Consider the following 13,074-nt stretch of genomic DNA (forward strand, 5'->3'; position numbering starts at 1 on the left):
TTAACAGCTGTGTTTGGGGTTCTTCCAGAGGGGCTTAAAGTGGAGAAAGACAAACAAATTGTGATTGCATTCACTACACTTTGGCATGTACACTTATTCTGATAAACTGGAAGAACCCAAACTCTCCTCTTTAAGTCAGTGGGAAACTGATGTGTTATATTATTTGAAATTGGAAAAATCAAATACTCAGTTAGAGGATCTGTACAGACTTTTTCAAAACATGGCAGGATCTAATCAGTAATATTTTAAAATAATTCATAAAGCACAGAGAATTTATTAATTTAGGTATGTTTACAAGCCTTAAATTTCATGCCATTTGGCTTGCTCTCTCTCTCAGGGTGGGGATCCATTTGTTCTTAACTCAATTTTTCTTTTTGTAAAAACTTGATTGATTTGTATGGAATGCAATAAAATTAAAAAAAAAATTAAAATGATAAAAATACAGTCTGCAATAAATACATAAATAATACAAAATAAATTAATAGTTTAAATAAGTTAACATAAGTGACTTCACAAAACTTCTAGATTCTCTCCTCATTCAGGATGTTGATGAACTATGGACAGAAGCTGCTCCTCAGTCTTTCTGAATTGGTCTTTAGGCAGCCATTGTGTTTCCCTGACCACAGCCCAGAAAAGAGGCCATTATTGAGATAGTTGGTAATTACTCCGATCATTTTCTTTGCCCTGATCCGACATGGCTTACTGTAGATGTCCTGGAAGTTCCCAATGTCTTCTGCTGAATCTCTGCAGAATCTGGCAGTCCTCCTGTTTCCAAGCCAGGCAGGAATACTAATTGTTAGGATAATTTCGAAAGGTGGAATATGCAGACGTTCTTTAGTATTTGGGAGGGAAGCCTGAAAACCCTGAAGGCTTTGGGGTCATAAAGATATTGTCGTGCCTTTTTCACTGTGGTGTCAATGCACTTAGAACCAGGTGAGGTTCTCAATGATGTGGATACCAAGGTACCTGGAACTGTTCACTCTCTCCACCCAAGTGTTAATTCTGAGGAGGTAGTTGTGCCTCTGCTGTTTTCTCCCAAAGTCCACAATAAGCTCCTAAGCGTTATTGTCTGACATTCAGGAGTAGACTGCTGTCCTGAGGCCAGTGTGACGGAATCTCCACTTCATCCAGGAACGGTTGCTCATTTTTGCTATAAACATCAGGCACACCACAGCTTTGTCATCAGCAGACTTGACAATAATGTGAGAGTCATGTGCAGCCATAAAGCCTTAAATACTCATGGAGTACAGAAGAAGACTCGTCAGACATTCCTGTGGAGCCCCAGCTTTCTGCGTGAGGAATGATAAAGTGTGGCCACCCACTTGAAGCACATGTGGTCTGCCTGTCAAGAAGTTAAAAAAATAGCTAGGTTGTATGGATCTCTTGTGTGCTAATTAAATGTTGAACTATCCATTATGCTTTACCTCCCTTCATCTATAAAACCTGCCTTTCTTGTACTAAATTACGGGCTTTCAGCGGTTTCTGGAAGAGCAGCTGGTGCAAGTTAGGAAACCACCACGGAGGACGGCGTGCCCGTCAGTCAGTCACAGGACACATTGACAGGAAAGCCGACCCTCAGGCGCTCACTTATTAAAATAACATTACATTGCGCAAGAAAACAGGGAGAAAAGGCCAACAAAACACATTGTAACTGATCTAAACAAACATACGGAGGGTCAAAATACCGACCACCTGCCCGGATGCTGCTACCCAAAATGCTTTTTTTTTTTCCATACGAACTTGATGCGCAAGGCAAGAACAAACCCCGAACTCACATGGACGAGTCGGCTTACAGTCATATATTTATGTATATATATTGATTTATTTTACAGTACAATTCTTATTTGATTAGTAAGCAGAATACTTATTAAGTACTCCGATTTTTTTACGAAAGCGTCGCTCTCAAATATTGTAACATTCGAACGCGCTTAATCAAATTGCGTTCGCCGCTTTGAGAAGATTAGGCTACTTTATTTTTAAACGGGAAACACACTCCTCTTAAATCGCCTTGAGCGCTGTATATTGAGAGGCGACTTTTCATGCCTGCAAATTATGCCATATCTGAAGCATGAATCCTTCTTTCATGTTTGGACAACGCCTTCCCAGTAGCCTATGAAAAGCTGAATATGAAATTAGGCTCAGTGACGTATCGGGATAGTCATTAAAGGCCACCGACGCACGTTGTTACGTCGAGTCACACCGCTTCCTGAACCGTTTTACTGCCATCTAGTCCAGCTGATCAGGTCAGAAGGCTTTACCTCCCGGCCCGAGAGGATACAGTGACGGAGTCCGATCATCTCATCTCGAAACATAACTATAATTCTGTTACTTATTTGCATCATTTACAGGTTCTCTATAGTTATTACCGGTACTTAACGTTCTCCGTTGCTGGCACAGGAGGAGAGATCTCCATCAGGAATATTCCGGCGAAAAAGACGCTTTCATCCCAGCTTGCTTCCCTTTGAAAGGCATCTTCGGATAGCACCATGTTCCAGGAAGACGAAAAACGGTAAGCAGCATCATTTTGTATCCTCCGAAACAGTGAGATCTGATCCGACGAGGAAGGTCGTGTCACACGTGTAGCCCCTCTTTATGCGTTTTTAGCGCCACTGGTGCTTCATTTTGCACATGTGGCAGCGCGACGGAAATAGGATGTCAATTTCAAACGGTGGTTTATTTTTTATTCATAGATAATGTATTATTAATTTTATTCATCAAACTAATGTTAAGAAATATAAAGATTTCATAAAACTTTCTTGTGGGAAAATGTTAGATTGTTGACTGCGTTACCAACGTTAGCTTTGTGTGCACATGTGAATGTAATCATGATGTGTTTATTGTGTATGTATGTATGTATGTATAGCTGCATTCGTGCCGATCTATCTATATCTGCCTGTCTGTCTGAAATTCCAGTGTCTGTCATGCGATTCCTCGCGAACAAACTAGATTAGAACCTTGCTCGTGATCTTAATTGAAAACTTCCGATCTGATAGGTTCTAGAAATTCGAAAAAAAAAAAGGTAGCAGCAACATGGTTTGCACGTTACTGGTGGGCAGAAAAGAATACTGCTTTCAAATCACGGTCCCCGCGAGCACTTCTATTACAAATCCCCCAGAACACGCTACATACGTGGTGAGAATTCATATCCCAGCGTACTTTCATACAATTTTAAACAACAGGAGATTTTTTAGATCTAGCTTTTTGTAACATTTTATCTTAGAACGGTTGGTCTGCGTATATCACAAGTTTAAATTAACATTGTTATCTATTCTGCGCTTGAAGAGGGTCGGTACGCTTTATTATTCCGTTATTCCTTTTTACCGGCACACTTATTTTTTTCTCCAGCCTTTGGAGTTTTTTTTTGTTTTTTCTGTCCACCCTGGCCATCAGACCTTACTCTTATTCTATGTTAATTCATGTTGACTTATGTTTATTTTTATTGTGTCTTCTATTTCTCTATTCATTTTGTAAAGCACTTTGAGCTACATTTATTTGTATGAATATGTGCTATATAAATAAATGTTGATTGATTGATTGATAAGGGCGCATGGTTGCGCACCGGCATCACTTGCTATAACTCTCGAACTTTCCGCACGCGTTACACTCCAATATAAAAATTCCGCTTTATTATTTTATGGATTCCCCACGCTCTTTAATGAGATATACGTCATCCCACAAAAAACAAGGGTGACCCACTCGCTCTTCGATATAATACATGCATAGATATAAAGAACTTATACTTGCTTCTTACATTTAATTGGCTGTATTAACTGTTGTTAGAACGCCCTTTAGTTTAATAGATTTTTTAAATTATTTTATCTATCTATACCAATCCCAGTTTTAATAAACTCTAAAATAAATATCGTGGGAGAATCAAAAATGTTGAAATACAGCGGAATTGATGTAACACCACCATTTCCGCATCCTCACTTTAAACTATAAAACGATTATCGAGATAAAAAAAAAAAATCCGGAAGATTAAAACATGACTTTTAATACTGGAGAACAGGTGTAAATCCACAATTTTGCATCTTCGTCCCCACACACGCGGTGTCTGAGGTAGGACGAGCAGCCATACACGTACGCAACATCCTTTTTAATGCTATATCCTTTTTTCGTGAAGTCAGGTACAATTTCCTCTTTCACTTTACCGTAATAATTTACAAATTACATTATAATTACAGCCACCGAGGAAAGTCAAAAGGAAATCGCGGTGGCTCGGGTTCCCCTTTTCCAGCCATGGCCGGTCGAATTAAATAAATAGAGTGGCCGCTGATGAATAGCGGATCAGAAATACGGCCCGATTGGCGGAAATACAACCCGCGTGACTCACTTCGATCATGACTGACAGTGACGTGTACAGCGGTTTAATGAGCAGGAGGTGCGTATGAAGAGCTCAATGGCGGTGGGGCAAATCTTGAAGCTTATCATTCGTCTTAATGCGGAAGTAGAAAGTATACTGGAATTTTTATATCTGCGACATATTTGTTATTTGACGTCGCTATGGTGACGCCGCCTGCCTTTTAATTTCGCTTTAAAACAACTCGAACGTTGTAAAGTGCTTGCCAATAGTTCAAATAGAAACTTAATCCATACATATTTACAAACAAACAGCATAACTTTCCGATCCGCCCGCCTAGTCTCACGTAGGGTCGCGGAGTCTACCCGGGCAGTTTGTAGGGCAAGGCAGGAACCAACACAAGTCACACTAATGCTTACAACCAGCAATAATTTAAAAATCTTCATTCACCAGTCAGTGTAAGTTAAATATTGGAATGCGTTGAATCGCTGCCTTAATGTAAAGTCTAAAATAAAGCAAGGCTTGTACAATTACAGTTTATTGGGTTTTGTGCTTCATCATATGAACTAATTCAGCGCCTTGAGCATGGGAAAGGTGCTATATAAATAAAATGCATTATTATTAATATTTATTTTATTATTACTGGACAAAACCCAGAAAGGTCTTTAGATATAAAATTGATTCTTTGGGCTTTGAAAAGGTTCCTAATTTGTGGAGAAAAAAAGAGATCTTTAATATATAATAAGCTGTCTTACAGGATACTAACAGGTAAAGAAAACCTGAACTTAACTTCTGTGATTATACGCATCAAGAGTCTCTTTAATATCAGGAATAAACTGGCATCAAACAAGTCTGATTTCATATTTTCAAACTTATTAATGAAACTTGTGTTACCGTTCAAAAGAAAATGTCTTTCTGGAATCCTTAAATGATTGGTTCCCCTATGGAATCGAAATGTTGTTTTTATACAGGGTGATTCAAAAAGATTTATCCGATTTCAAAGTGCCATATTTTTCCAACCCTGAGGCGCCTAGGAACCAATCGCAATTAAAATAATTGAAAGAGGGGGGTCATACAGTTTCTGACTGTCATCGGAAGATGGCTCCCTTCAGTCTGCGAAGAGATGCAGACCCCTGAGTAGAAAGCGTTTTGCGTTCTCCACTTCAAAAAGAGTGAATCCGTCATAACTGACTATCGCGTTGTTGTCTGTACAGATGGAGGAGATCACATTGAGCTCTTGTAAAAGTACATAAACTTTATGCTCACCTAAACCATTTACAATTTATTGCATTGCTCTATAATTGTTTATAATTGAAATAAATGATTTTGAAATCGGATGAATCTTTTTGAATTACCCTGTATTTTATAAATCTAGAAAGCTCACCCAAAACCCATCGAATAATTAGTATAACACCATAATAGAAACCCCAATGTTTGTAAAATTAGGAAGTTCAGCATGGATGATGCGCTAGACCACAGTACTGTATTTAATTCATTTTACCCGTTATTTATGTATTTATTTGCATTTTTTTCATTCAGAAAATATAATATAGTGTAAGTTTAGAATTTATAAGAATTTTAGCCGTCGCATTATACCCGAATTTGTCATTTTCCCTATCAACTCGGCTTTTTCTTTCTTTGTTTTTTTTGCTGTGGAGTTTTCTGAATTGAATCCTAAAAACGACATTCAACAGCAAACTGAGCGAACAACCGTGGGGACTAACAACACTGAATTGCTGTGTGTCATATCCTGTAGCGTGAATAACAGTTTACATAGCCAAATCACGTAGAAAAGCGGAATTAAAAACATGGTGAGGATGATACATGCTAATCCAAGTTAAAAAAGAGAATAATTTCCGCATTTACAAACATGTAAATGATTGGTAGATTCCGATACGAGCAGCGCAATGGTAGCAGTAATTTGACCAGGGTTTGCGTCTCAAGTCCTCCCTCTGTGAAGTTTGTATTGTAGTGACCAGAAACGTTCAGGATTGTGATCCTACTCTAATGTTCGGGTGCAATTATTTTTGTTGTCATGCGCAGTAGAATCGTGGTTTAGTTGGTTGCCGACAGGCTTGCTAGATGGACGCACGCTGAAAGCTCTTCGTATTCTCAACATCCATCCATCCATCCATTTTCTAACCCGCTGAATCCGAATACAGGGTCACGGGGGTCTGCTGGAGCCAATCCCAGCCAACACAGGGCACAAGGCAGGAACCAATCCTGGCCAGGGTGCCAACCCACCGCAGGTATTCTCAACAACGACCTGTTAAGCAGCATCTGTTCACAAATTTAAATGTATTTGTGCCGCTGATTTCTTACGAATAGTGTACACTTAATTATTAAAGGCTTCCTGACGAATATCTTTGTCGTGGACCAGTTTTTTTTTTACCCTCGCCGCACGAAACAATACGACAGTGTGTTTTCCCGTGCTTGTGTTGGGGCGGGGCTTGGGGGTTTCCTCCTGGCGCTCCTGTTTCATCACACCGTTCAAAGACACGCAGGTTAGGTGAATTGGCAACACTAAACGGGGGACCCATGTGTGTGTTTGTTGTGTGGATGTCTGCCTTGCGCCAAGTGTCAAATGCGATAGGCGCCACCCCTCTCGGTTTGATATAAGCAGGTTGGAAAATGTAACGGAAAATGACATTCCGATAAAACATAGTAGAGTGCAGTTCTGTAATTCCAGATTAACACCAAAATAGCCTGAAAAATAACATAGTAACATATTACTAAATAACAAACTAATAACACTGGTTGATACGTATTGTGAAAACAACTGTATATTTTGGGTTTTGTTAAATATGATGATTATAGAAATATCTCTCATATCTGTGAGAGTTTATACCATATACAGTAAAGTTTCGTTTAACATTTTTTTAAAAGGATAAAAAGTCAAAGGACTGGAAAAGAGGCAATTGCGCGAGATTGCATCGGATCAGTGCAGTTCAGTCCAGACCGACAGGCAAAGGGGTGATCCAGAGAAGGCTCGAGGCCGACAGCCAGAAGCTGCGGGGTTTTCTTTCCTGTAAATGTTACATTGAATAAAGTAAGACGACACTTGTTGTTAGGGTGCGCCCTGTCTAAATTTGTGCAACGACGCAACATTAGCGAAACATACCGACTGTACGGTCCTAAAATAAGATGAACTAAAAGCTACATATAAACAAAAATAAAGTGTGACATTTTACACTTCGTTATGAATTCTTCACACGTCTGTACGAGCTCTGATGGATTATCAATAGACCGTGCTTTCCTTAAAATAAAATTTTATGCCCACTAGTAAAGTGCCCACCACGTTTCTGCAACTTTCAGAACATATGAAGTCATAAAATTTCAATTAAAACCGGAACGAACGTCTAGCCTTAGTCGTTCCCGATTAAGACGAAAAGGCAATAGCATTTTATGAGTGTAGTTGACAAGTGTAAATAAAACTATGAGATGGTTGGGAGGAAAATCCTGGATTGGAGTGAGAGAACTGGAGCAGCACTGCTTTACATTTCGCTCCCTTCCGCCTCGGGGGCGTGGCAGACTGCGGCTGGGCAGGACATAATAAATACAAAAGGGGCGTAAGAGTGCGGCAGACAGGGAGGAAGGAAAGTCGAGTGTACTGGACCACAGCACAACGAAACAATGCACCTTTTAACACATTCAGCGTGTATTGTTTATGTTTGTAAATGTTCAGAGATTCTATAAATGAAACCTGTGCTGCTTTATAACTTACGCGTAGAGGAGAAGATGAGCTTAAAGCCCCCTCGTTATAGAGCACTATGCCGTCCGTAACCCCGCGGTGAAGCCTAACCTACTTGGTCACGTCTGCGGGAAGAGCGTGACGTTGATCACGTGATCGGTGGGATGACTAGCTGTGGGTTTTATTCTCGATGAGGTCACTCGGTGTGTGGCGCTCCTACGTTTTACCCATTTGTTTTGTTTGTAATCCCCTGGTTTTTATCTCAGGTCACCAAGACCGATTGGCAATGATAGGTGCGTTGGTAAAGTGTGTGTACGTGAGTGTTCAATTATCCAGGGCAAGTCACAGGACAGGTGGAGCCTGTCCCAGCGATAATTGGTCATAAATCAGGAATAACCCCCAGGACAGGGTGAACACACACATAAGCATACACACACTAGGCCTAATTTAATAATGCCAATTCTCCTAACGCCTGTTTTGCCAAATACTCCCAGGATAAGAGCCAACACCTGAAGGAGATAAAGGGTGTGTAAGTGAGTGTTCAATTATCCAGGGCAAGTCGCAGGACAGCTGGAGCCTGTCCCAGCAATAATTGGTCATAAATCAGGAATGACCCCCAGGACAGGGTGAACACATACTCGTACACACACTAGCCTAATTTAATAATGCCAGTTCTCCTAACGCCTGTTTTGCCAAATACTCCCAAGATAAGAGCCAACAGCTGAAGGAGATAAGCTAGTTAGAGGAGGAGTTCAATGTTTTATGTTTTAAGGTTGTATAAAAGCTCTCAATTATATTTTCAGTTAGCAGCAATATTATAATAAAGAGAACTCCTCTCACAGATTGAGACTGAATCGCGTGTTGTCTTGTTATCTGTGTGCAATCCACACGTTCTCCCCATGCACTCTTAAAAATACCGGTTCCGTAATGGCAATTTGCTCAGTTGTTTGGTTCCTTTTATCTCTATTGCTTTCCAAAGAACCATTTATTTATGGGAAGGGTTCTTTTCATATGACATTGGTTCTTTGGGTTTTGAAAAGTTTCACAATATAAGTCTTTAATGTATAGTAGGCTTCCTAGCAGGATATGAAAGATCAATTAAACCTGAATTTTGCCTGTGTTATCGTATGCAGTGAGAGTCCTTTGAAGATCAGGGACTTGTTGGTGTTTCACAAATCAGTTATCACCTCTTTATGCCTATTTATTAAATCTGTTACTGATCTAAATAAATGTTTCTTCTGGAATCTTGACTTTGCTGACGATGCTGTGATCTTCGCGGAGTCAATGGAGGCCCTGATCGGGGCGCTTGAGAGTCTGAGTGAGGAGTCTGAGTGTCTGGGCTTGCGAGTGTCCTGATAAAAACCAAGATCCAGGCCTTTAATGACCTCTTGGGCATGGCCATCAGCAGTGTGTCTGTCTGCAGAAAGAGTGTCGACCTCATCGAGAGGTTTACTTACCTCGGCAGTGACATTCATGTCTCTGGTGACTCTTCCTATGAAGTCAGTAGATGGATTGGGAGAGCATGGGGGGTCATGAGGTCTCTGGAAAGGGGTGTGTGGCGCTACCGATATCTATGCAAAAGGACATCCTGGTGCTTCCTGTCTTGCTATATGGTTGAGAGACATGGACGCTATCCAGTGACCCGAGATGAAGACTGGACTCCTTTGGTACTGGGTCTCTCCGGAAAATCCTTGGGTACCGTTGGTTTGACTTTGTGTTGCTCATGGAGTCCCGAATGAGGCACGTTACCTGCATTGTGAGCGAGCGTCAGTTAAGACACTACGCCATGTGGCAAGTTTCCCAGAGTACCCATGTAACACCTGGCTGCAGCAGATAGAGGGTAATTTCCGTAGGGTGGGACTGGACCACGTGTCTGCTTGGGGGGGTTGCCAACCGGGATCCCAAGTTCTTTCGTCATGTAGTGGGTGCAGCAACCCACTGTACCAGTGCATGCTCCCCACCTTGGCTTGACTTGACTTGCTTCTGGAACCTTCACATGAGTGGTTGGTTTCAGTTTGGCATTGCTCTGCATGGGTTTATTTGTGATTTTAGATAGTCAAGGCTTGGCTATCAAAAAAACGGGCCTGCTAAAGCCCATTGAGGAATTTCTTGTGTAATTTGGGGCAATTTAAGATATAAATTGTTGTTTCTGTTTTATCCTAAGGTGCGTCTCTCTTTTCTATCCACATTCCCAAAGATGTGCGTGATAGATCACTTGGCAATGCCAAATTGTTCCTGTGTGTGTCAGTGGACGCTGTGATGGACTGGTGGCCCTGTTCAGTGCTTTCTTCTTGCCTTCTGCTGGCAGGATAGGCCCCGGCACCTCGGCCCTGATTTGGGTTAAGTGGATTTGACAATGTTGTGTTAAAAACTCATTCGGTTGCACGCTCTATAGCTGTGTTTTGTCACACTCCCAGGACTGAATCCCGGCATAAGGCTTGTCTGCAGGTTACTGGGAACACTGGTTTTGCCCATGTTTCAGAGTTTTCAGTGATAGATGAATTAGTGGCTCTTCACTGGCCCCCATGGGTTCAGCTATGGCCTGGCCCAGTGTTGGTTCCTGCCATGACAGGCACAGACTCTCTACGTCTCTTACCAGCATAAATGGACTGGAACATGGAAGGATGAGTGAATTTAAATCTGCGCTACCTTGTGAGAGCTGATCGATCATCTGTGAAGAGTATGAAGTATAAGAATCAACTAAAGTGGCTGAACTGAACTCTGCCTGCTGAGCTGTCTGATCGACTTCTTGAAAGCACTTTTACTCTCCCTCAGAGGTTAAGGATTAGTGATACTGACGCTTGTGTTCATCCTTTCATGTTGGCTTAACTCTAAAAATGTCATCCTTGTGCTTCTTAGCCTTTTATAAAAAACAAATAAAAAAATAACCACACACTCCTTTTCTGTACCTTTGGCACAAATAACAATTCAGTTCTTCTCCATTGTCAGAACCTGACATTAACTAAGAAAGGGCCATTGTAATGTTTCTTTAGAAGATTAACATTTTCTGAGTGCCAATCTGCTGTATCACACATACATACCACACATAACTGTTTGTAATAAGTACTTTATAAAATAAAGAGTGACGAATTCATCTTAATTTAAATAACTGATAAAGTTTAGCTGCTTTATATGCTGTTTCCATCTGTCCATTACTTGAACATTTAATTCACCATCCAAATCTGTGAAGCCCCTCACGGTAGCACTGGGCACAAAGCAGGAACCAATTGGCTAGCATGCCAGTCATGTGCAGGGCAAGCCTGTGCCCACACCCACAATCACTGATACTCACCAGGCTAATGTAATGTCAGTCTAATGTCTGAAATGTGGGAGTGTGTAGAGTAAGCCCAAAGTGATACGAGGTGTGAAATGATTCAAGTAACATAGGAAAAGGTTTGGGGGCAGCCGCCCGTATACTTAAAATAGGCTGCCAAATTATGACAGTTTGGTTCAAAATGAGACAGTCTGGACAGACTTAGAAAAGTTCAGACAGGCAAACATGGTGGTTTTAAAGTCAGGTAGAGGAAATTATGTCATTCTGGCAGGAACCAGAAGTGATGTCATTGGGCCCGGAATGGGAAGTGATGTCATTGAGTCCAGGCAGAATTTCCCATAGCTTGTCTACAGATGAAAAAGAGGAAGGAGAAGTGCTCTCTGTCACCCCCTGGTCTGGCATGGAATTATCCCTTTTTGAGCCCTTCAGCTGCCTCCCATGCACACTGTGGTTGGGCAGTAGGAGGACAGACTGGAAACAGTTGAAATGTTGGGACACCAACCGGGTCATCCCTTTTAATCGTCGCGAGACGAAACAAATAAACACAAGCAACGAAAATAGTGCCAATGCGCTATCCCGATCAGGGATTTCTTTCACAGGAATAATCTTTTGGAGAGCCATGTGCTGTGCCGTGCGGCTCGTTCCGGTTTCTCTTTGCCGGCGCTTCCTTTATAGCTGTACTTCCGGATGAAGTGGGGCTAAGTGCCCTTGCCAGGCGGCTTCTCGGAGCTGTGAGGGAAGAAGAACAGGATGAGGTCAGTGGTAGCCCCCCTCTTGTCTCGGCGGGTTATTGTGTACCTTTCCTCAGCCCTTAGAGGAGTCCTCTGATGCCCATGGGTGACAGCATGTGTGTGACAGAGGTTAACGTGTGAGCCCTTGATGAACACTCGCTCAGCAGCTGGGGTCCACATTTCATTTACAGCCCTTCACAGCTTCTGCAGGTGTGATGAGTTGTTGTTGTTATATTGATAATACCCTGATTATTGGTACTGTATTGGTTCACATCATGTAGTGCATCTGATACACAAACAGAAGAATTAATATAAAGGGGTTACAGTGGTTATTATATTGAATTTCTTGTTCTTATTATATAGTGCATATCATCCATAAACAGAGCAAGTATATCTACGTTTAACATGAAAATTCATTTGTTGAATTTTACTTACAGCTTAGTTAACATACAGAACTGTCACCTTCAGATGTTCCTGGTATTACGTTTCTTCACCCTTCACGATAAGCCTTATACTTACGAAGCCCTGCACGATTTTCTCTTTTTAGGTTTTCCTATGAAGACCATAAGACGACTGCTGACTGGCTTCTGTCAAAAACACATCACCGGCCCCTCATCGCCATCATTTGTGGCTCTGGATTAGGTGCGCTGGCTGATTCGTTGAAAGACCAAGTATCCTTCATGTACAGTGAGATTCCAAACTTCCCTCAGAGCACAGGTACGTGAAAGCAGCCGTGTACTCTCTTTGTGTACCGTGTTTTGTTTCAAATTTTACGCAAGTGAAATGCGGTAGAGTTCGCACAACAAAAATATATAAATGCACATGCATATTTTTAAAAAAATGTCTATTATGTGTTTTGCATTTACATTTAATTTGAGTTAGCTATTTTAGGTAGGAAGATGTCGGCTTCGAGGTTAAGGTAGTTCTACAGGCTAATCCTGGTGCTGGAGAGTGGTGACGTGTTACATATAAATTAGCACATACAAGAAATAACTTCACTGTACCCTTAAATGTAGTGCAGGATTTACGTATAAGCTACACAAGCTATAGCTTAGGGTCCCAGCCTTCTTGGGGGGCC

The 13,074-nt window shown here is 41.4% G+C and overlaps 1 protein-coding gene across 2 annotated transcripts in view; it reads left to right on the top strand.

The window, feature by feature from the left end:
* Positions 1 to 2,151: 2,151 nt before the first annotated feature.
* Positions 2,152 to 13,074, top strand: part of LOC120523520 (purine nucleoside phosphorylase-like) — a 34,432-nt gene continuing 23,509 nt past the window's right edge. Inside the window, exons 1-3 of one of the 2 annotated variants that reach the window (XM_039744923.1) lie at positions 2,152 to 2,243; positions 2,349 to 2,509; positions 12,544 to 12,713. In XM_039744923.1, the coding sequence (XP_039600857.1) occupies positions 2,487 to 2,509; positions 12,544 to 12,713 (193 nt within the window). In that variant the 5' untranslated portion in view covers positions 2,152 to 2,243; positions 2,349 to 2,486. The other variant, XM_039744915.1, reaches the window with a different exon arrangement.

Source organism: Polypterus senegalus, chromosome 1 (genome assembly GCF_016835505.1).
Source record: "Polypterus senegalus isolate Bchr_013 chromosome 1, ASM1683550v1, whole genome shotgun sequence".
NCBI classification, from domain to species: Eukaryota; Metazoa; Chordata; class Cladistia; order Polypteriformes; family Polypteridae; genus Polypterus; species Polypterus senegalus.